Source organism: Anser anser, assembly GCF_964211835.1.
Source record: "Anser anser genome assembly, chromosome: 1".
In the NCBI taxonomy this organism is placed as follows: domain Eukaryota; kingdom Metazoa; phylum Chordata; class Aves; order Anseriformes; family Anatidae; genus Anser; species Anser anser.
The window spans coordinates 77238487-77261360 of NC_139720.1; the positions used below are offsets into that span (position 1 = coordinate 77238487).

At 39.0% G+C, this 22874-nt stretch overlaps 1 protein-coding gene across 12 annotated transcripts in view; it reads right to left on the reverse strand.

Annotated features, from left to right (window-relative positions):
• Positions 1–544: 544 nt before the first annotated feature.
• ABCC9 (ATP binding cassette subfamily C member 9) overlaps positions 545–22874 on the reverse strand; it is a 74786-nt gene continuing 52456 nt past the window's right edge. For 7 of the 12 annotated variants that reach the window (XM_083829357.1, XM_083829354.1, XM_083829356.1 and 4 more), the window contains 13 exons: positions 22348–22417; positions 21353–21510; positions 18398–18490; positions 15533–15635; positions 13141–13242; positions 10284–10404; positions 9040–9170; positions 7599–7677; positions 4542–4650; positions 4206–4309; positions 3395–3528; positions 2957–3019; positions 545–830 (listed from right to left, as the gene is read on the reverse strand). In XM_083829357.1, coding sequence (XP_083685483.1) covers positions 693–830; positions 2957–3019; positions 3395–3528; positions 4206–4309; positions 4542–4650; positions 7599–7677; positions 9040–9170; positions 10284–10404; positions 13141–13242; positions 15533–15635; positions 18398–18490; positions 21353–21510; positions 22348–22417 — 1405 coding nt within the window. In that variant the 3' untranslated portion in view covers positions 545–692. Of the gene's footprint in view, positions 831–1693; positions 1874–2956; positions 3020–3394; positions 3529–4205; positions 4310–4541; positions 4651–7598; positions 7678–8089; positions 8224–9039; positions 9171–10283; positions 10405–13140; positions 13243–15532; positions 15636–18397; positions 18491–21352; positions 21511–22347; positions 22418–22874 lie in introns of those variants that run through there. The other 5 variants (XM_083829359.1, XM_083829355.1, XR_014581784.1 and 2 more) reach the window with 4 other exon arrangements.

Sequence of the window (22874 nt, forward strand, 5' to 3'; positions counted from 1 at the left end):
TAGGATGATTTGGGTCTTCAATTCAAAAAAGTCTGCAGAATAAATATGGATTTAGGAACTGGCTGTAGGGATAAGCCATCATTGTACTGAAAAAATAGTGCTGTGCTAACTACAGTGTGTGAACTAACATGAAGGACAGGAAGAATTTCCTTATTTCTGATGAAATTCCTTTTCTTCATTCACTGCCCATCTACTACAATTTGAAGAGCAAAGTTTATCCCTTTGGAATGCAGCAGATTGCCACAAGTGTTATGGGTTTGGATTTGTTGTTTTTTAATTTTCCTCTCTGGGGACTGAATGCTTCTGAGGGTCTCTAGCTTCCTCGACAAACTGCACGATTTGATTCCTGCTTCCAGAATAACATATGCAGTTTGTAAGAACAGTGCATTCTTTTGTTGTCTATAAAAGAAAATAAGGTCACTTAAAATGTCTAAGAAAAATGCCAGATTTCCAGGAAATAAAAACTTTCTGCCTGCGTGTTTGTGTTTGTGAATTGTAATGGATTTTTAATTAAGTGATATTTTTATTGCTTTGAGGCATACATGTATTGTAATGGGTTTTATTATTTTGAAAGATGGACGTGTAAAGAAAAAAAAGCTCTGAAAAAAGGTTAAAGTGATGTTACATTGAATAGGAAGTATTTGCATTTGATTTGTTTAAAAATAAGCTATTAACATACATCGTGTGATTCTTCACATGTCAGCCCGGACAAACGAAGCAAAGATGCCATCTTCTTGAGAAAGCAGGTTCTCAGGTGTATCGTATTCTAAAATGTTCCCTCGTTTCATGACGATGACCAGGTCTGCAGTTAGAATAGTGTGAACCCGATGCTGCCGTAAAAAACAAACAAACAAACAAACAAACAAACAAACAAACAACATACAGTTTTCATTATGATAGTTTTCATTGCAGTTCATTAATGGGCCTAATCCGAGGCCTATGAAGTTGGTGAACGGCTGTCCTTGTTTACAGTGGTATTTGGAGTAGGTCCTTGTACTATATCTTTAGTCTGAAGAGATCTCAAAATACTTTATAGCCTCTGGCACCAAGCCTGAAAATACTTATGCATGCACGCACTTCAATTTCAGTCAGCTAATTGCCTTTATGGACAACACAGCTGTTGGAATAAATTCCACGGCATCACTGAAATACGTCTTCTTAAGGAAATACGGGCAAGAAACATCCTGAGTATGCCTGCATAGTCAGGTGGCTTAGCATCCTGCTCCAATCCTTGGTTTTTGTACATTGTCTGTACACACTGCATGCATCTTAGGGAATTCCTACATTGTCTCCTTCTGCAAATCATTTAGCTCCCTCTGTGATTAAATTGGTGCATGCTGAAGGGAATAATAGTTTAGTCCTATATACAACAGGAATGAAAACGGGTAGAGTTTGATTTCAATGCTATGTGAATATAGCCAGTCAAATATAGACATGACTAGCTAAAAGTGAGACATTTCATTATATAGACTAAAGGTCAGGGATTACTTTACGGGGTGGATTCATTTCACATCATAGAATCAATGTTAGTTGCATGTCTAGGCTTTAGATAAATATAATTAGTATAAATAGTGACAAAATTAAACAAACCCAGGAACCACACAATAAACACCTTCTTGCACTATCATTTCAGAAGTTGTGCAGTAGAAAGGAAGCAGAATGAAAGGGAACTAAAGAGGTAAAAAATAACTACCATAGAGCCAGAAGTCTTGTGAACAGTGTGGACTGAGAGAGTCTACTTGTGAGTCTTCACCAAAGTGGTGAACAGGCCATCCTCTTTGAGGAGTAAGTTTGAGGCAGTGTCACATTCAACTAGAGAGCCCTCAGAAAGGACTAGGACAATATTGGCATCCAAGATGTGAGATACACGATGCTGGAAAAAAGAAAAGAAAAACAGGTGGGTGAAGGAAAGATCAGCTATGAGTAAAGAAAGGAAGGAAATGAAGCCAGCTGTGTGAGGAATATGTGCCATTTTGAGACATCAAGTTTCAAAAAGCAAGGGAAAAGTGAGATTCCAGAGAGAACAATACTAAAAAATCGAATGGCATTTAACTGGAGGGGAATATGCTTACTGCTAGCATCTTCAGCACTTATGCATCCAGTAATCTTAGAGCCTGTTGTAAATTACCCTGGGTTAAGTCATTTGTCTGACATCAACTAGCCACTGACAGACTAGAAACCAGAGTCCAAGAATCATAACTCTAATCTCTAACCACAGGATTGGATTCTACACACAGTGAAGAAACAGCTGTTGAAACACATATTTATCTCTTGGATAAAATGTCTGCTTTTTGAGTAAGCCTACCATCACAAGGTAGAATTTATCTAAAAGGTATCCTCTTTGTGTGTGTGTTTATGTATGTATATGTATGCACATACACGTGCATACTTGCACAGATATTTGGATATTTGGGTATGTTCTGTGTCACTAGAAATTGCAGGAAAAACAGGAAAAAATGTCAGAGACAGTTGAAGAGATATTAAGTTTTGAGTAATCCCTGTTGATTCTAATTTTTAAAACCTTTATTATAAAACCAACTTTTTTTTTTTTTTTTTTTAGTCTAAAAGAGAAAAGACCATCCAACTTGAGAAATCTTTTGAATCTTTTGGAATTTTGGCTCCTTTTATAAATTTGAGCCATGGTTTTAGATGCCATACATGCATGAACTTTAGAGGCAAAATTCAAATCTAGATTTTAAAGCAACTTTCAATAATGGTTTAACCCATGGATTCAGTTTCAATTTGTTAATGAGAACGACTGCAAATTTTTTTGGAGACAATCTATATGCTGAAGTTTCCTATAAAGTCTTTCTTCAGATCTCAGTGTTTTAGTTTGGGAATATTCTGACCTTGGGTTTTACTTTTATGTTGTTTTCATCGTGATGTTTCACTGTTGAAAGGCAAGAATAACTGCTTAAGAAATGAGGACGGAGCATCTGTGAGCGTCAATACTTACCGCTATTGTTACAACTGTGCGGTCTGCAAAGGCAGTCATCACAACTTTCTGCAAAATGTTTTCCTACCGAAGTAAAAGAGTTACTTCAGTTATTTCATCCTTCTGTATTTTACTTTGTTATGTGTCTTCAAACATCAAAAAGACAGGATCATATTCTACACCATCTTCCATCTGCACATCAGACTCTTAGTAATGAAATGACACACAGGTGAAAAGGAGGGACACTCTAAAATATTTCATTTGTGTGGGTTTTTTTGCCCCTCACTGCAGGCATCGACCCCAAAACACAACATAAATAATTGAAACTAAACACAAGACAAAAGCAAAAAGTCCATCGGTTTTCTTTTCTAACTAGATCTCATAGCTGACATTTTGGGGACGATGATGCCTCTTCTCCTAGTAGATCCATGCATCAATGGTACAAATCGCTATACTCACTGTGGCCATGTCAATAGATGCTGTGGCTTCATCCATGATGAGAATGCTACTCTTGCGAACAAAGGCTCGGGCCAGGCAGAAAAGCTGTCTTTGCCCTACACTGAAGTTCTCTCCTCCTTCTGTTACCATTGCATCTGTAATAAAATCAATTAAGCTGAATGTACGTTCATACAATCAGGATGCGGTGATTTTGAGTGTTCACCATGAAAGCTCTGCTTGTGCACTGTTCCTGCATCAAGCAAAATCCCTGTAAAATCTAGTAAGCATAATATTGGAACACTGGAATGGAGAGATACCAAGAAAAATGAGCACATCTTCTTGGGAAAGGATCAACATATCATTAAGCAAATAGCTGACAAAAATAGTTAAATCTGGTAGGCTGCAGGATTGTATCTTAGTAATATGAAATACACAATATGGCAAAAATTAGGTGAGCTTCCTTCATGAACCAAATCTCAAATGATAAGGTAAATGCTCTGTCAGTGTTCTCAACAACAGCAACAACTCTGCTGGCCAAGCCAGATTCTGCTGAAGGAGCAGAGGTAAATCTGCACTTTTAAAACTCTTCAATGATAGGTCACCCATCTATGATGCTGAAGTGCCACATTTTTCTCTGAAATGAGTGGAAAACAAGACTACTCTTCAGCTTTTTACTAACGATATTTTCTCTGTCATGGAGACAGTATATTCATAAGATACCTGTCAACATGATGGTTCAGTGTGTAAGATCCCATGTATCTGTTTATATAAGTGCATGCTCATGTGTGTAGAATGTCATTATTGGCCTATATCCCTGGCTACTTGGACATACCAAGGCCTCCTGGCAATGATTTGACCATGTTCTTCAGCTGAGCAATCTCCAAAGCTTCCCAGAGTCTATCATCAGTGCACTTGCATTCTGGATCCAAATTAAATCTGCAAAGAAAAACAGCAGGAGTCTTGTTACTGCAATTGGAGTTCATTCAGGTCTTCTGTAAAGGAACAATTTGGCACAGTGTATCTCAATTGATTTCCCTTGGACAGACTGTGTGGGCACATTGAGGTGAGCTGGGAATGGTCATTCCCATTTCCATCCCTTGCTGTCCATGGTAACCATCACAAACATGCCATGCAATGCTGTTTTCAACCCCTGTCTGCTTACACCTACCGGATGGAACCACTGAACAGTATTGGATCCTGGAGGATAATGGAGAGTCGGGAACGAAGAGTATGAAGAGGCAATTTGCTGATGTCTATTCCGTCAATCACTATCCTCCCTGTTTAAAACAACATGCAGAAGACATGTAAGGGAATTGCACAAAATGTGATTTGTAGATAGCAGGCAGAAAGATAAAGCAGATCCTTTGTGCTAGACTCCAGACGATGAAACAGCTTGCCTCTGCATTCTCTCAGCATTGTTACATAAACATGGAGAAGGTGCATGTATGCATTAACACAAGCCAGAGGGAATCCAGTTTATTAGTGATGTTGTTGCCTTTCTGTCTGTCCCCCACCCACACACCTCCCCAATGAAATGTGTGGCTTCCATGCTATGTGATTAATAATAGCACTGGAAAGATAATTTATTTTGGGGCAACCTAAGGTTTACAGCCAAACGGATCAAGAAGAACAGGAGCAACTTATGCAGTTAAGCGATGTTCTGTACCTTTCTCTATTCCCCTTGACTTTAACAGTAGCAGAAGACCTTTAATTTCAGATATGCTCACTTCTTTTGCATAATATATGTATGTATCTACAATCAATAATGCATCAGGAGCCAAAAATCTTCTTGTAACTCTAGAGGGAATGGGGTAGCACTAACTTTTTAACAAGAGGCAGATCAGGAAAAAAAAAAAAAAAGGATGTCATACTACAAGCATTTTAATGCTATTCATGGCAGTTCTTATATATCAATTTCATTCAAATATTTGGTTGTGAATTAGCCACACACTGTTCTTGTAGCATAAGATTACTGGAAGCAGTCACATTAATCATTCCTTAAACTAGTAGTTCATTCCCATACAACAAGTTGCTGGAACAGCTGGGATACTTGGTAAAGCAAGAAGATTTTTCCATTTCTAGTCACTACTTCAGGTTAATGAGCATACGGATCTCATCTGAAAATACGATTCATGATGTGTTAGTTGTGGCCACTGTAGATATTCAGGCGAGGAAGGTGGAGGAAACGTACAAGAGGAATTGTGGATGGCTACTCTGAAAGTAGAAGAGTTGGAAGGGCAGCAGAAATCTCTTCCCTTGGATCCTCAAAGAAAAGCCAGGAACTGCTGAACCCAGTGACTTTCCCTGGACACAGAAGCTTCCCTCTGCACATGTGGAAGGGATGGGCTGGGGTAAACTGGATGAGGATATTATAAGAGGTGTTTTCATCAGGCTCAATTCTGCCTTTTCCCTGTGGATTACTTCATGGTGTGACTGCACACAGCCCTGGAAAGTACCTACTTAATGTTCATTAGTTCTCTACAAACAGGGAGAACCTAACCACGAACTGGCAAATAAATGGATATTCAAAGCTCTGTGTGTGTGACCCTTCCATCATTTCCAATTTTAATGAGATTCCATTTTGCAGGTTACAATATGAGGGCCTATTCCAATGAAAGACCCAATCCCCACCTAGCCAGACTAACATGCTTATGCTTTTCTCAGAAGTTCAGAGGAACCAAGATTTCATCTGTGGAATGCAAAGCTCAGTTATTTCCAGACTTCCATAAAGACTGAATCAGCTCATAACACTTCAGCATGAGACAACAGTGGTTGCACGAACTCAAGCAATTTCTTTTCTCCATGAATGAGGACATGAGAGAAGGTTAGCAGAATATGAAGTGGACTAATGAGAGAAAAATTAATATGGCATGCCTTGGGAACAAGGTAAGATATTTTTGATGGAAGCCAGGGTGCTCAAGGGAAAGAAAAGAGCAGATGAGATGATTTACTTGCGGGAAAAAGTGAAGTAGAGAGGAGTTGGGAAACCAAGAAAGTAATGAGGGCGCTCAAGCAAGACAAAAGAAAGAGGTGGTTTGAAGAGAGGACAAGAAAGGGAAAACATTAAAGACTGAAGAAGAAAGTGAGAACATGGAATATGGAATAAATAAAAATTTTAAGAAGTAACACAGACATAAGGAAGCAAGATGGATACCTTGAATGAAATCTTGGCTTCACTAAAGTTACTTGTAATCTTTTTTTAGAGCCAGGACCCCACCCAGAAGTGGATCAGCTTAGAGTCTTATGGGTTTTGCTGAGAGAGAGATGGTTAAGCACAAAGGATAAACTAAGCTCAATTAGAAAAGGCTGAGGAATTCCCATAGGGAAAAATCAGGGATACAGAAAGAACAGACAAAGAAAAGATATAGAAAGAAGATTAAAGTAGAAGGAAACTGAAAGCTGAGCAGAAATAAAACTGTTTGCACTACTTATATATCCAGGAACCTTAGTCATGAATCAGAAACCATATATACATATAGGCACAGAACCACAACAAAAGCAAGTATTAGCTGCATCAGTTTTATTTATCCTCCCACATCCTACTGGGGTTTCCCTAGCAAACATTTAATGCATAATAGCCAATTTAGAAACATAGAAATCTTTGTAACAGAAAGATGAATTTCCAGTAGTTTTCCATATTTGTACAACAGTTCACATGTATATTTATTATAAATGCCAGGGTGCATATTGCTGCACGCTAGTTCATTCCAATGAGCTAGGAGAGTGAAATGCTGCAGGAGTGAAAACATAGTAAAAAGTTTCCAAAACCTTTAGTCAGTTTCTGCTGCAGTTGTGGGAAAACACAATAAAATAAAAATAATTATCAAGGGAACGGGCTTGTCAAGTTCCAGTTTCTATTCTGCTAATATTATGACACTTATCATAAGTTAATACAGTTATTCTTTAGGGAGAAATTTAGAGGCTCCAGAGAGTTGCATATTTTTTCCTCGTACCTCAAAAATGGCATATTGTTTTGTCAATGCCAAATAAATAAATAAATAAATAAAATTTACAAGCATAATCTGTGTGTAACATTTCCTGGAAGAACCAAATGCTACTCACAATACGACACTTTGTACTTTGAAGGATCAGGTATAACAAGCCCCATTCAAACCAAGTGTCTTCCAAGCCAAAGAGCTAGGATATAAAATATCAATATAGTTTCTTCTGAAGACATAAGGGGGGAGCAGGTCAGGAGTGACAACAGACTCCATTGAAAACTAACCATCAAATATGTCCACCATTCTGAAGAATGCCAAAGACAGGGATGACTTGCCACTGCCAGTACGACCACAGATCCCAACCTGCAAAAGAAAGCAAGATGTTCCTTATAAAAAGAAGCTGTAAGTCAGACTTGCAGTCCTTCAGGAAAGCTGGACTGGATTGCCCTACTGGCGAGAATAAAGGTCCTTCCCAATGGCCAATGGCAGATTCTTTTTGATCTGTGCATCAGAAAAGACTTGTAAAATGAAAAGAAAAGCATTGGGCTATCACTGATGCTAAGGAGTATTAGGAAGAGATCATTACCCTGCTCCAAACTCCAGGCAGAAGGTAATAACAAAAAACAACAACAACAACAACAACAACAACAACCAAACATATTTTAAAACCTATTTAAAGTGGTATTTCAGCTGCTACAGCTGATGCCTTATCTCAATAAATAAATAAATAAATAAAAATAAAATAAAACAAAATAAAATAAAGAAAAAAGAAAACCTGCTTAATTTCTCCATATGGCTTGTGCAGTGCTGAAATTCCACAGAGACCTGGAGAGGAACCCTTAAGTGAAAGGTGAAGCAGCTTCATGTGTACACTGAAGAGCTCATGGAACATGTGACAGAGATTCCCACCTGTCCCAAGAAACAACCTTAGCAATCACATCGTAAAAGCTAGGTATTTTCAACTTGATAAAAAAGAGTATTATTTACTTCACAGTGAGACCTTATGGTGTTTCTCATTTGCATGCAATGAGTTTGCATGTATGCATCACAATTCATACAGTGGAAAACGAAATTTCTGCAATGTTAATATTGCAATAAATGCAATTTTAACCAAGGGAAAAAATATATTTTTTGGTTCTTGTAGAATTTTGTTATTTCAGTTTGTTGAATTGATCAGTGGGGTAATGTACAATTTAATATTACTTTGATTTGAGCATTTTATAACGATTCAGTAGCTGAAATTTAACATAAAAAACAACAGAATTTCAGGAGTGTTGGGATATTCAGTCAAAAATGTTGGAACAAGATAGTTCCCTTTTGCTAAACAATCTTTAGGAACATCTATTCCAGGAAGATTTTAACAATTTCGTAATTTTTTGTCCTGGACTCAAATGACACTATCTACTGAAATGTGAGATGTTCTTGAGTGTTTACTCATCTCCTTTTTGATGTTCATCTAATCTCATCTGCCACCTATGCTCACTCTAAGCAAGGGGGGATAGACACGGAAAGAGATGGGAGTCTCAGAAGAAAAACTGATCGCAGCCAATAAAGTGATATCATCAGTGTGTTTCTTGACCCATGACTATGGACCTCAGAGAGGACCATCAATGTATACAGATGTTACTGCAAATTGTTATTCTTGCTCTTCTGCTACCTTAGAAAAGAGAACACAATAAAGAAGGATCTGCTCCAGAATGAGGACCATATGCAATTATACAGTACCTTTTGTCCTGGTTTAATATAGGCCTTAACATGTTTGAGAACAGGCTTCAAGTTGTTTTCATATCTCACACACAAATTTTCAATCTTGATTTCCCCCTCTTGAGGCCAGTCTTTTGGGACTTGAGAAGAGTCTGGAATAGTTACAATAAAACAAAACAAAACAAATGCTATCAAAGGGCCACTTTTTATGACATTTCCCTTTCCCCTCCCTCCTTCCTGGGAGTCATCATGAAGCCACTTGAGAAACCTAGGCCATGCCAAAAGGACATAGGCTAAGGGTGCGCCCTCCGCTAGGTTGGTGTTCAGACTGTTTTGCAGGGGAGCTGAGAACTGTCTCAGGGCATGTTAGCACTTAGCTGCCAGATCTTGACACATAAGACAAGAGGGTAAATGCCTAAGGGGCTCTTAGCGATGAAATGGGGAGAAGCAAAGAGAGCAGAAACGGTCAGCGGAGTGTTAACATGTTCTGAGGTCAGTAACCGGCAGAGGAAGGACAGTGCAAGGAAGGATGTTGTTACTGCTTTACAAGTTGAGCTGTTGACATTATCACAGCTCATATGTCATCCTGATTTGCAAATATGCAGGTAGGTTTTGTCTTCAGAATAGGAGCCTGGCTTTCCAAGGAGGCTTTCTGACCTGTGAGCTTCTTCATCCTTGCACTGCTAGCACTTGCAAAATACCAATCAAAGCTAATTTGAATAAAACAGCAGCAGTACAAAGAGCAGCATACAGTTCAGGGAAGAGTTGCTGAGGTCTGACTGAGGTTTGATTGCCATCATGCCCCTGTCTTGTAGCCCCCATTTGCTGCAAAGATCCCACATCTGAAGCATGAGACTGTTAATGCACTTATAGTTCTTATACGCATTTTGATAGGTTTCTTCTTCTTCTTCTTCTTCTTCTTCTTCTTCTTCTTCTTCTTCTTCTTCTTCTTCTTCTTCTTCATCTTCTTCTTCTTCTTCTTCTTCTTCTCCTCCTCCTCCTCCTCCTCCTTCTTCTCCTCCTCCTCCTCCTCCTCCTCCTCCTCCTCCTCCTTATTCTTCTTTTTTTTTTTTTTTTTCCTGTTGACTAGTATAGGCTACATATCTCATGGCTGCTTTTGGCTATCCTTGTCAGTCCAATCAGTGGGAGTTCCTACATGTCAAGGAGACCTATAAATTTTGCATGACCAAGTCTACCTTGCTTTAACAATCCTATAGAAAAACAACAGCAGAAATCAACAAACAAAAAAGTTTAGAGTGCAATACCCAAGTAGCCATCATAGTTCTCCGACTCCATGTTCAGGAAGCTGTGTACTTTTTTTACTGCACCCATCTGCACCTCCAAATCAGCCAGATTTCTCACCACCCAGTTCAAATAGTTTGTTATCTACATTACAAAAAGAAAACAAGGACAGGGTTCAGGTCTGTGCATCTATCTGTTTGTGAATAAAACTCAGATAAATTTGTGAAAGTCTTTGGCCTGACCCAGCACTGTGGATCTGTTACTGGCATTGCAACAGTCCTAAACTCAGTGGAACAGCATCAAACACATAACAGGCCTGTCATACTCCAATGCAAACAACTGTGACATAGTAATTTAGCACCCAGTATACTCTTTTTTTTTTTTTTTTGAAGGAAGTTATACCCAGAGTCTGTAGATGTGACTGATTAGGGGAATCTCTTGTTCCCAAGTAAGCAGTACTGAAAGACACCTTCTTTAAACACACAACACAGAAGAAATCAAAATTGGTAATGCCATTTGGGAATATGGCAATTTATAATCTTTCAAAGACAGACTAAAGATTAAGAAAATTCACTATTTGCAAATACACTGAAAAGAATTTTATGGGCATTTCAATTCTGCTTCTTTCTGTGCATATTTAGATAATCCATTTATCTCAGTGGAAAATGTGTGTTTCTTTAGCATAGCAATATATAAGAAAAAAATATATTATCAGCTCAATTATATTTCCTTCTTAGTTTTTATTCCCATTTGTAATCAAAAAGGTATTACTTGTAGTAAGTAACTACTGATTATTAGTTGTCAAATAATACCCAGTAACTTAGGGAAGCTGATCCCTAGTCAAGACTATTTAAGGCTGAAAACTGTATAGCCATTTCCTAAACTTACGTTTCTAAGTGTATGTTTAGGTGCCAATTTAAAAAAAAAAAAAAAATAAGAACTGATCTTATTAGGTACTGTTGATTGACAAGCACCTTTAGAAATTGAGCAGCTTTAGAAACCTGAATAAGGGTGTAGAAACCTCACTTAAGGAGAACATTCTACATGCAAACACAGTGAGAGAATGATTTTGTCATTTATTTGCCGGAGACTGATGAATCTGACAGATGTTTATTATGAATAAATCACTCAGATTCACTTCTTTACCACTTACCTAATACAGACGCAATAGGCATACAATAAATATTTTTCACTGAGAGTCAACAATATTTGTTTTGATCAATTTAGATGATTTAGTTGCTTGCCCTAATGATAAGGAGTTATTCTCAGGGATAGTGTGAAGTACTTTCTTTATTGCTCAGAAATACACATCTTCTGTGTCCAGCTTTTGATTCAGAAATTTATCTGCAATCATAGCTCTAGCAGATTTGATAAAAGAGCCTGGCATCCCAAAGGCTCTGCCCATTGTTTCAGCCTTTATCGCAGTTGTGCAACAGAATTGGCAGGGTTTATACAAGGGGAGAGAATAAGCTTCTGAATGTCTACAGTAAACATCATGTTGGTACAAACAGTTTGAACTCATCCAGGTCCAAACGTCAGCCCTCTCTTAGCTCCAAAGAGAAACGACACAAAAACCTGTCAGGGGATGCAGGCAATCATCCAAATGCATCCAAAGTTTCACTAGTGTTGTTATGGGGGAGGGGAGAGACAGGTAACCACTTTTTAACTGGAGCATCTCTTCATCTGCTACACCAGACTTGAGCAAACAGCTAACTTGCACTAATGATCTGTTTGCAAATGCAGACTAAATACAAAGTAGCCAAAGCTGATGCAGACATCTTGGCGCTTCCAGATCTCTGCTAATGAAGCAGGATTACCAGGAATGTTTTCAAAGTGAAGCTGAAAGTCTGGGACTGATTCTCAGTTGCTGGCAGATGCTCACTGTGCTGCAACAGTGGCTTGAAGGGGATCTAAGGCCACCCTAAGGCAGCTGCCGAGAATCTTCTGTTGCAACCATAGGCTCACCAGCATTTATGGGTAAAGCCAAATCTCAGTGTTAGACCCATACCCATATCCTCTAGAGGACACCACCTTCCTTGTACCAGTGCAAAAAGCAGCCAGCTTTGTGCCATGCCAGACATGATTTCAAAAATTCTCCCTGCCACTATCCTCATCCTGCTTTTATCCCCACTCTCTTGGTGAATTTAGTGATATTTTTGTTCTCTATGATGATAGTACTCATTCTATGCCCATGATGCTCTCTCATTCTCTCTTACAGCCTACTACACTAAAACACTGTTCCGCCTCTGTGACTCATCTCAAATAGCTCACTGCTAACAATAAGAGTTAAAATGATTTGGCTATTGTGCCATCAAAATCTTGTCTTTCCTAACCTCATCTTCTCTGATTTCCAATTGCTACTTGTCATGATGGGCCATGCCTACCAACCTTAAAGGTCTCAATCCCCAAATACATCCAGAATTGGATGGAGAATATTGGGCGTTTGAGCAGATTCCCTCCGAAAGCAGAAATGGCATTTGTGCTTCTTCAGCAATGATTCTATCGGCCATTGGTTAAACATTACCCAGGTTATGACAGTCTGTGGGATAGCAGTTTCTGGCAGGTTTTGCCATATACAGGAGCAACCAACACAGCGTTGTTCAAAACAGAGTGCACAGCAGGTCCTCATGCATTTTTAATTTTTCTGCTCTGCTTGGGAGCACGCGGGGCCTGGGAATGGCTGTGTTTTTTTAATTGGCTCATAAAACCTGAAGCAAGTCCAAGTTGCCCTGAACTCTCTCAACTTTGGCTTGAATCCATTATTTGCAAGATTGTTTTTTTCAAGATTAAGGAAGCTGGAAGATAACCATGTATATGTATTTTTAAAACTACCATAAACTTAATACATTGGTCTGAAAGTTCTTCTGCTTTGGTACATACCGTCAGAGCGTACAGGAGACCTAGTCCCACAAGCCCCGAGTTAGGCCCTTCAGTGATGGAAGTTACAGCTGCAGTAAGAACTATGCAGGCACCGAGGTAATCCTAAAATGAGACAGAGGGAGAAAGAAAGATTCTAGACAACATTAAAATGCAGCACCAAGAAAATTTCTTCAGTCTCACAGCACATTCAGTTTACTGAGAGTTACTTCTATAATGGCACCTAGTCCTTAATTCTGGGTTGTTTTTCCTGGAAAAGGTCAGGGCTTTTGGTGCCCAAACTGAAACACTCTTGGAGTTTGCTGGACACAAGTGAAACAGTCCAGTATTTTCTTCAAATACAGTTGGGCTGGAGCATCTCAGTGTGGCTACACCCAAAAGAGGAGGTATAAAAAAATCTACTGAGCGTGTAAAGAAAAACATAAGAATGGCATAACATTGACACCCTTATTTACGACTACTAAAACAAATCAAGTCTATTCCTCTCCACTTCCATGTCTTCTCAAACATGGGTTTATCTTTCAAAACAGAAGTAATGCTGACTTCACAAAGTCCATGAAAGATTCTAGTAGGACTTCTACAGTTAATGCACGTTTTGTAGGCAGACAGACATAAAGTGTCTGCAATAAAGCATGATGCATAAAGCATTGTGCAATGGGACACTGTGCTTGGGGAAGACATCTCTAAGCCTGCTATACACTCACAGCTTGCAGTGAAACACGATGTCGATGTTGGTATCAGTAGCTGAAAGCAGTAGAGCCGTGTAATTATAGGGCTGCATTTGGGCTAGTAAGCCTTGCTCTTGCAGAAATTGCTGTGGAGATTGTATTGGACAGATCTGACTTCTCATATGCTTTGCAGGAGCTTGAACCTATCTCCTTGATGTGTATCTCTCTTTTGAAGTGAATGCCAGATACATGTGGTCTTGATGTAGTTGTCAAGGTGTAGTTGTCAAATTGAATCAGGATTCATGGAACTGCTGGCATTCCCACTCTCTTACTGTTCCCTGCATTATATTTACTTTGGATTACAGGGTTAGCATTTTCCATCTATTTTTTTCCCTTCTGTTTGATAATGTCCTGCCTGGAGTCTTTTCCTCTGAGATTTGAAACAAGGTTTTCCTAGTTCATCTGTCTGTAAGATGTGTTGATGAGCAGATGACAGACTCTAACCTAACTACTGGGAAACAGAAGAACAGTGCTCTTGGATCTCCATGAGAAGTTGGGACAGGACTTCACAGCTGCCATTAAACTCTCATAAGTTTTGAGTGGTATTAGTACCACTGCACTGTTAGGTAAAGCTAAATGAACTATTCCTTGGCAAGACCACATTATTTCTAATGCGATGATGAAGCAATGCATATTCTTGGATCAAATTCATTCTGCATGTAAGCAAGTCTAAGAATGAGACATTAACGGGCATTGCCACAGCTTATTTCAGGACTGGATGGGGCTCTGTTATTTTTCTGTCTTTGGTGTCAATGCAAGTTCAGCTTGATCTCACATGCTGAATGCTTCATGCACAAGGGAAAGCCATGCCCTCATAAGAAATGAAGCACATCTTTGTTGGTTTAGCAGTGTACCAGGAAGTGAAGGTGGGAATAATGCCCCTGATGTGAGGATTAGTTGTGTATGTTACTATTTGTGTCTAGCAAAATCAGGTCACAGCTCTGTTCATTCTCTGCTCTTTTCATGTCAGATGAATAAGGAAATCACAGTGATTTTGCTTGCCCCTCATGCACATCAGGGAAGTTCCTCACATGCTGTCACTGGAGAGCCCCTATAAAATCCAGAAGCCTGTCTCACTGGTACTGGCTGTGTTGTGGCCTACTGTTTTTAAGTTGAAGTCTAGCTCTGCTATATTTTGTGATATTAAACAGTACTGTACATTACACACAGTATGGGCTCACAGCTGCAGTAAGGGCTGTGCAAATAGGGGCTCTAAATTACAGCTGTGGGATTAAACCTGTTGTTGGGGAGACATCTCAGGGAGCTTCACGATGCCTGAAATAGCCCTGGCAGATTTATGACAGTTCACAAAATTACTTAAAAGCCATTCTCTGCTTTGAAAATAGCTGCTGCAGGGACAGGTCTGCAGATGCTGCACAGTAGTAGAGAAACCTTATTTCAAGTTACGTAAATGTTTGTTCTTGCAGTCTCTTCAGACAGTAGACATCACAACAGCAAAAGATGAGGGAGACTCGTATTTTCTTATTCATGGCCAAGAAAGCTTAAAAAACCCTATGTGCTTAACATAAACAATCTGAATCTATTTTAAGTAACAGTGTGTATAATCTCATCGCAAGATTTATTCTTGTTATCCTCCCTTCTGCATCATGCAAAATCTCTTTGCTTCCAAGGTTTCAAAATCATGGCTGGGACTAAACTGAACGTACCGTCCTGACCTCCAGCCATCTGTTGGCAGCCGATAGAAATAAGTAGGCAATGTTGTTCGTATCCGTTAGTTCCAGCATACGTTGTTTAAACCTGGCTTCGTGCCTGTCGAGAGCAAAGTTGTTATATTACAATACATTACACGCTCATACACAAAAGGATGAAGCATTAAATTCCTCTTTCCCTCCCCTTCCCTTAACCTCAAACTCTTTGCCCTTGTGCCTTTGCCAAACTTTGGATTAAAAGCGTTTCCCTAAGGACCCAAACCTGCTGCCAGAGCTTTCTGACCAGGCAGAAGTTAGCTGGACAGCTTTGTGAGTCTTCAAAATGAGTGGCATCTCTAAGGTTTCATTGTTTATTAGTAGGTTGTAGATTGATTTGTAGATCAATACCTCTCAGCTGCTCAGCTCAGCTGTTTTCTCAGGCAGCCATACACTGCCTAAGAGGCTCAGACCGCTACAATGAGGGAGTAGATCCCATGTAGTCAATGATTCCTATAGATCATTTCTGAATTACAGAAATGAGTTGTATCACCTCCAGTGTCAATTGCCTCTCCCATGTAATGCCCATCATCTTTAAAAAAAAGTGCAAGAACATCAGAGCACCTGAAAATGAAGGTAGACTTGGGTGGAGAGGAGGAGTATAAGTAAAATCTCTGTTGGTATAAATACACTAAATTCATGGTGCCTTGCAGTACTTCAGGGTCTGGCCTGCAGTTACGTGGAAGACATTTTCTCATTTCACATTCTGCTGTCTGTTCAATACCATCACTTGAAAGAAATAGCCAAACTTCATACAGCCACTTAACGTCTGTTTTATCATGGCAAGTTCTTACATTTCAAAGTTTCAGGGCCCTGCTATGAAGCTCCTGTAACCCTTGTTCTACCAGAAACCTTTCCTATCTTTTTTTTTTCTTCTTCTACTTTTTTTTTTCCCCAGTGATACTTCATTTCCCTCTGAACAGCTTGTAAACATGGCAAGCAACCTCCCCAAGGCAACAATGATACTTCATTTCCCTCTGAACAGCTTGTAAACACGGCAAGCAACCTCCCCAAGGCAACAACTGGCAACAGCAATGACGTGGGGAGGAGCAAAGATTCACTGAATATTCTGCTCGTCTGCCATTCTGGCAGCAGAACTCCTGTTTTCCTAATGGAAAATCTGACTTGCTTGATCTGTATCTTTTCATCCACATCCAGCTCATCTTCTGGGCTCTTTTAGACTTTTATCCTGTCAGATGACAAACAGCAAAGGTCACTGAAATTGCTTTCTTATCCAACTGTGCTACTTTGTGGTAAGTTATGCAGAGAGCTGCTCTATTTTATCCTGGAACATACTGAACTCAAACTACAGAGAATGACTAATTGGATTATTAGTAAATATGAGCTTGCTGACAAAAACCACTGGAGAATTCAGGTTCTTGGTTGACAGTGAAGCACAAAATGGGAAATGAAATGGCTTCGATTTGCACCAGAGATTTGGAAAAACTCAAGTGATGGTTACGATGCCTAGTCATTTTCTGGGGCTGTCTTTTACTCTCTGCCATCCAAGCTCACATAGTTGTTTTGTAAGGTAAAGAAGAGTTGAATGACTCCCAAGAAATGCTAAGCTCCTCTTCTTTCTCAGGAGATAACGTGATGAAAGGCCACACTGAATGTCTCAAGAAGCACTCAGCATACATCAGTATCAGGACTTAATTATGAATTGCTGGTTTAATACTTCATTCAGATTGATACAGCTTGTCAAAACATTTTGTGTTAACCATTGGCTCATATCTCTTCAACACACTGCATACGTTTTTGCTTGTCTTGCCACATTCCCTTCTGCAGCTCTCTGAACTAATAGACTGGGTCCTAAAGCTAGCTTGAAGCGATGGAACAGTCTCAGAAAATGTGTAATTTATTGATAAGATGAGAAAAGAGTTCTTCCAGCCACTGGCCATCTAGGGTTTAGACTCTATCCTACTCTGCCCATCTCTCTGCAAAGAGGCAGAGGCACTGTTGTTAAGCTCAGCCTGATCAATGCTGGCTAAAATGGGCCAATGCCAGTAGAGCTGGGAAAAATATCAGAAGTCTCCTGCTGAGCTGAACCAGATCAAATACATATATAAATAGTAGTACAGTGTGATCTGCTCTGGTTTGAAATTCTACTGTGTGTAGAATGAGTGCAAGTTATACTTGGGGACAACATCAAGCTTGCACTTTGACAGAGTTATGCATGCTAGCTGTAATGCAGTGAAAATATGAGAATTTGGCCTATATTTCATGTAGAAAAGAAAAACATGCATGGAAAAGTGAAAAAATTCTCACTTGGAATATAATTTTTTGTTTTGGTTGACAAGGCTACATTGTAGAATATCAAGATCAGATTCTGTTCTGTTGTAGTTTTCTTGTAAAGTATCTCTAGTTGCTTATTTACTCTCCCAGTTAGAGAGTACAGCAGTGATGCATCCCTGACTGAGGTATTGGCTAAATAAAGAAATGATTCAGAGGCACTTGGATAACACAGCTTGTAGGCTGTAGCACAGGGATTTTGAAGGAGTGATTCCCGTGCCTGCCCTCAAAGGCGAGCTCTGTGCTGTCCAAGTAAGGCACAGTTAAACTAAACATCTTGAAAGTTTAAAAAGCATATCCTAAAACTGTCACCATCTTTAATTCAGAGGAAAACCAATATACATGTTTAGCGTGTTACTGAAAACATGCACAAGAGTTTAAAGGTATGGAAAAGCAACATGAAAACAAAAACCACTTCCCTTTTATGAGATAGCTTAATTAAAGTCCACCAAATCAAGTAATTTGACATGCTCCAAGAAAGCTACATGGGCCTGACCAGAACCAAGCCTCCCTCTAATCATTGGTTTTACAGACCTGAATGCTCTGATGGTGGTAAGGCCTTCAGCTGTTTCAGAGAAGTGACAGAGTAAAGGTAGCTGGGTGCTGTCGTCAAGTTCCTGGAGGTCCCTGGAGCAGAGAAAACAAACAGCAGGAAGCTATTACATCTTTTCCTGTAGAAATGTTACTGCCTAATGGACAACAATCAGTATTTTATGTATTGAACATATTCTTTTCAGGATCATGCAAAATACAGTTTCTATAGTGTAGAAAGAAACTGGCACAGAAATCTCACACTTCACTTTTGTCATAGAAGACTACAATCACATCGCAGCCACCTCCACCCTGCCAGTTTTTGGTAACAGTCAAGCTTCTCTTGGTCCCACAGTGAAGATATCATCACCTCTCTCCTGGCTAAAACCCTGCTGTCAATTTTAGCCATCGTTAATCACCTTTTACTCTTAAACATTCTAATTTATTAATATAATTAATACAATCAGCTCAGAGCAGTTAATTTGAAACTTCAATGCATGTTATTTGTGGCTCTTACATCAGTTATAAAATAAAGCTTGTGTATCTGTAAATTTGTCTATTTTAGTGCGTTTCAGCTGGCCTGACAAAGATGATGCCTTTGCATAAAAACCTTTCCTCATTTTCAGTGTCTGTAAGTACAACAGCATGCTGAACTCAAAATATGGCAGAGTATAGCAGACCACCTGTTTGTAGTGTTAATATTTGCCCACCGGTTGAAATAGAGATACCACTGATAGAGCAATAATATGAATGAGAAATTTTCTTATTTTCAAAAACTGTATGGAGCAATGATATTTAAGTCTAAAAGTTCCAGTCTCCTGAAACAGGAATTTTTTCCAAGGCACGGAGACAAATACATCTTTCTGTCACACTCTGCCATTGGCATACCAGGCAGCTGTACAAGTATAAACAGAACAGAGGCCAGAGCATTAGATATTTAAACTCCTTATTAAAATACTACTCTGTTTGCACACTGCATTAGATAGGCCAGCAGAAAGAGCTGCTCCATAATGCTGAATGTTACAGTATACAGAACTGAATTTGCTGCTTATGTTTTGATGATAAATATGCTCTATTTCAAATTTATGATGGAAAATACACAGAAGTTTTTGAGAGATGTAATGGAAAATGCAATAAAGAGTCAAAGTGCTGCAAGAAATACTGTAAATATTTGCATTTCTAAAAATTATTGAAGCTTATATGGCTGGAAAGTACACCATGCAAATACTTTATAAATACTGGCTCAAGCTATTCCTTCATCATACATTTCCCAAGAATATTTTTTCTACAAATAACTATTATATGTATTCATTTCTATCACGAAGTGGAAGAACACAACTCAATCCTGTGTGCCTCACAAGTGATTTAAAATAATTTAAATAAGTTAAAAAAAATAAAGCACTTGCTGATGCATATTTTCCCAGAAAACTGTAAAGAAATAAAATGAATGAGGTAGTTATGGACTTGCAGAATATCAGTGACTGCAAAACCAATGGGTACATGTGTGTGTGTGCTGACCTACAGGGGTGACCAATCTCTTGCTGGCTTGTGTGGTACGGCTATCAGTTCAGCACATGGGAAAAACAGGTTTGGAGATGGATGGAGACTTTTCTCTCACATATAAAATCACAGAGAGAAACCATAGTATTTCACTGGGGTCTAATACATCAGGTTTTGTTTATTCTTGTGTATTTTAAGAAGTTTAAATGATGTGCACTGCTGTGTGTAGCACAACAGGGTGACACAGAAGATCATTATGAATTTATGAATGAAAACCAGGTCCCTTGGTTCCCTAGCCACCTTGAGACCTGCTGGACTGTCACGCACAGATTCAGTTTGGAAACACAGTGTGGAAATAACAAGGTTTTTGCAAAATCTTAGAAAATGTAAGCAGTTATTTTAGAATTAAACAGTTTTTGTTTTGCCAATTCTGACTTTATGAAGTTTTCTTATGAAAAAATTTCATTGGAAATTCTGAGGATAGCTGAAGAAAATCGGCTACAGTGAAGATAAATTACTGACACTTTGCTCTGTGCCCCACTTGCTGCATTGATTTAAGGGGAATAACTGGCATAATTCTTTCTCAGGCTACCTAAATAAGAGAATTATCCATGAAATTAACTGTACTGGAGCACTCGATTGAAAAGCACCATTCCTCTTAGATGGATGCTAAAAACCAGAAGTTAATGCTTTGCAATGTGCCTACTACAGAGACAGGACCTGAAGTGAACTGTTGCTGACTAGAAGGTTATTTTGGCCTCTATGCGTGTTCCACCAGCAGGTACCTTGATGGGCATTTTTAAATATCAGGAAGTGGAATAAAATGAGTCAGACATCTGTCTGATTACAAAAATAAAAGAAAAAAGAAGCATGACTGAGTAAACATAAGAAAAAACTTAGAATGACTTGCTTAGATGTGCTACTAAATTATATAATTAGTACTAAAAACATAACTCTGAGAAATCATGGCAGTTTTCTACTGAAAAAAATGCTCTCTTTAAAACCAGCCAAACCATTCTGAATATAAGATGTTGCTGTACAGTGGAAATAGCTTTCTGTGGATTTTTTCACAATATGAAGAAAAAGTCATGACTGGCATTAATCCAAGAAGTTATTTTCAATTCTCTACTAACCCTCAAAAGATCAAAGAGGAGCTTTGACCAGATGTGAGCTGGCTCAGGTGACTTACCAAAACTCACGCTAATCAGTCTTGACAGCCAATAGTGTACAAGACTTCAGCAACTAATGTTACTTCCCAAAATACCTTATTTATAGTCAGATCAGCTGGAAACATCCTCTAACGCATGGCTCAAACTCATACCTCAGGACTGTATACAGGATGGCATGGTCACTACGGCAATTTTCCCCTTATACTAGTTCAATAATCTCACATTTCAATACAGCCCTTACATACCAACTTTTAAAAAGAAATTTTCAGGGCAAATTTTGAATGCATACTTGGAAGCAACTCTGAAGTATTTCTGGATGAAGTAAAATGCTATGCCAAGGGGCACGAGGGCGACAAGGAACCACGGAGTGGCGTACGAGATCATCCCAATGGCTGACAGGCAGAGTAAGGTGGACCGGGTAAGAGACTCCAGGGTAGGGGGAATGTGCTAAAGCAAACAGAAAAACATATATAAGAAAAAATTAACTGATAGCACCACTACATGCCTTTTCCTGTAGAGGACCCTAGGGAAAGTGGAATGATACTACTGTACACTCATTGATACCCCCCTACACTGGGAGCCTGCATGTTTCTGTGGTTCCACTGCCCTAATGTGCAGAGGTTAAAAAAACAACCTAGTAGTTCTTATTCTAGAGGTCAGTGTTCCAAAGTAGATGAAGTAGGGACCATTTCCACCTCACTTATATAAGAGGGAAGAAAGAGAATATTGTTCTCGATATACTAAATATTTAGAGAAACAGCACTCTCTTTCTCAGAACCTCTTAATTTTCCTTCCATGTTCCCATCATCCTTATATTCAGGATTATTGGTCATCCAAACCTTTTGGTTCACAGACATAGTAAAAGTATCCCTTCCTCTCCACGAATGATCTAAATTCATATGTGCTACAGCCAGGATGGAGCGCCTATTTATCTCACATGTATTCCCATATAGTAAAAGTTATTATATTCTAAAGTCTGTTTTCCTGATTTGAATCCAAAATCTTGTGTTTTGCTAATCCAGATTTTCCAACAGAAGTTACTAATCTGTATATGAAGAAACTAAGAGCTGCCGTCTCATATCGCATTTAATCTGATAGTTTCATGCCCTCGTTACTACAAATGTATGACTAATTTATATTTTGAATTTGTCTATTATCCTTTCCAGAGCCTCTTTTTGCTATGCCCTTCTGCAGTGAATACTTCAATGCATCACCTTATTCAGCAGCTAAGTGAAAATTTACAAAGCCAAGATATAATAAAACAGAATATATTGATATGTATACCTGATCAATGATATTGGTATCAGCAGAGAAGCGATTTAGAATTAGCCCCAGTGGAGTCATATCAAAGAACCTGTTGAAAAAATTAAAAGCAAAAAGTTATTTGAAATGGAATCCCAGTTTTGGATAAAAATCCCAGTCAGATAGAACACAAGGCTGTGTCCAGCTATTTTGTAAAACTAAGCAATAAACATAAATATCACACCAGCCCATCATGTCTGCATTCTGACTATTCAAATGCTTCTTTTGGCGTTTTTCCCATCTAGCTGCTAAATCACCTCTTGCAAAAGCCCCCAAATCATTTTACCTTTTGCTCTTTCATCTACACTCCCTCCAGGCTTACATTCCATTCTAAGGACCAAATCCTCTCCCTGATTGCTATTTGACCTCCTGCACAGGTCCAGGCACCAGGACTTCGTTGTTTAGTGAAAGAACTGTGATAACTGTATTCATTATGCAGGAATGCATATGACCCTTCTGGCCAGCCCATTGCCTACAGGAGACCATGCTTGGCATGTACAGAATCTATC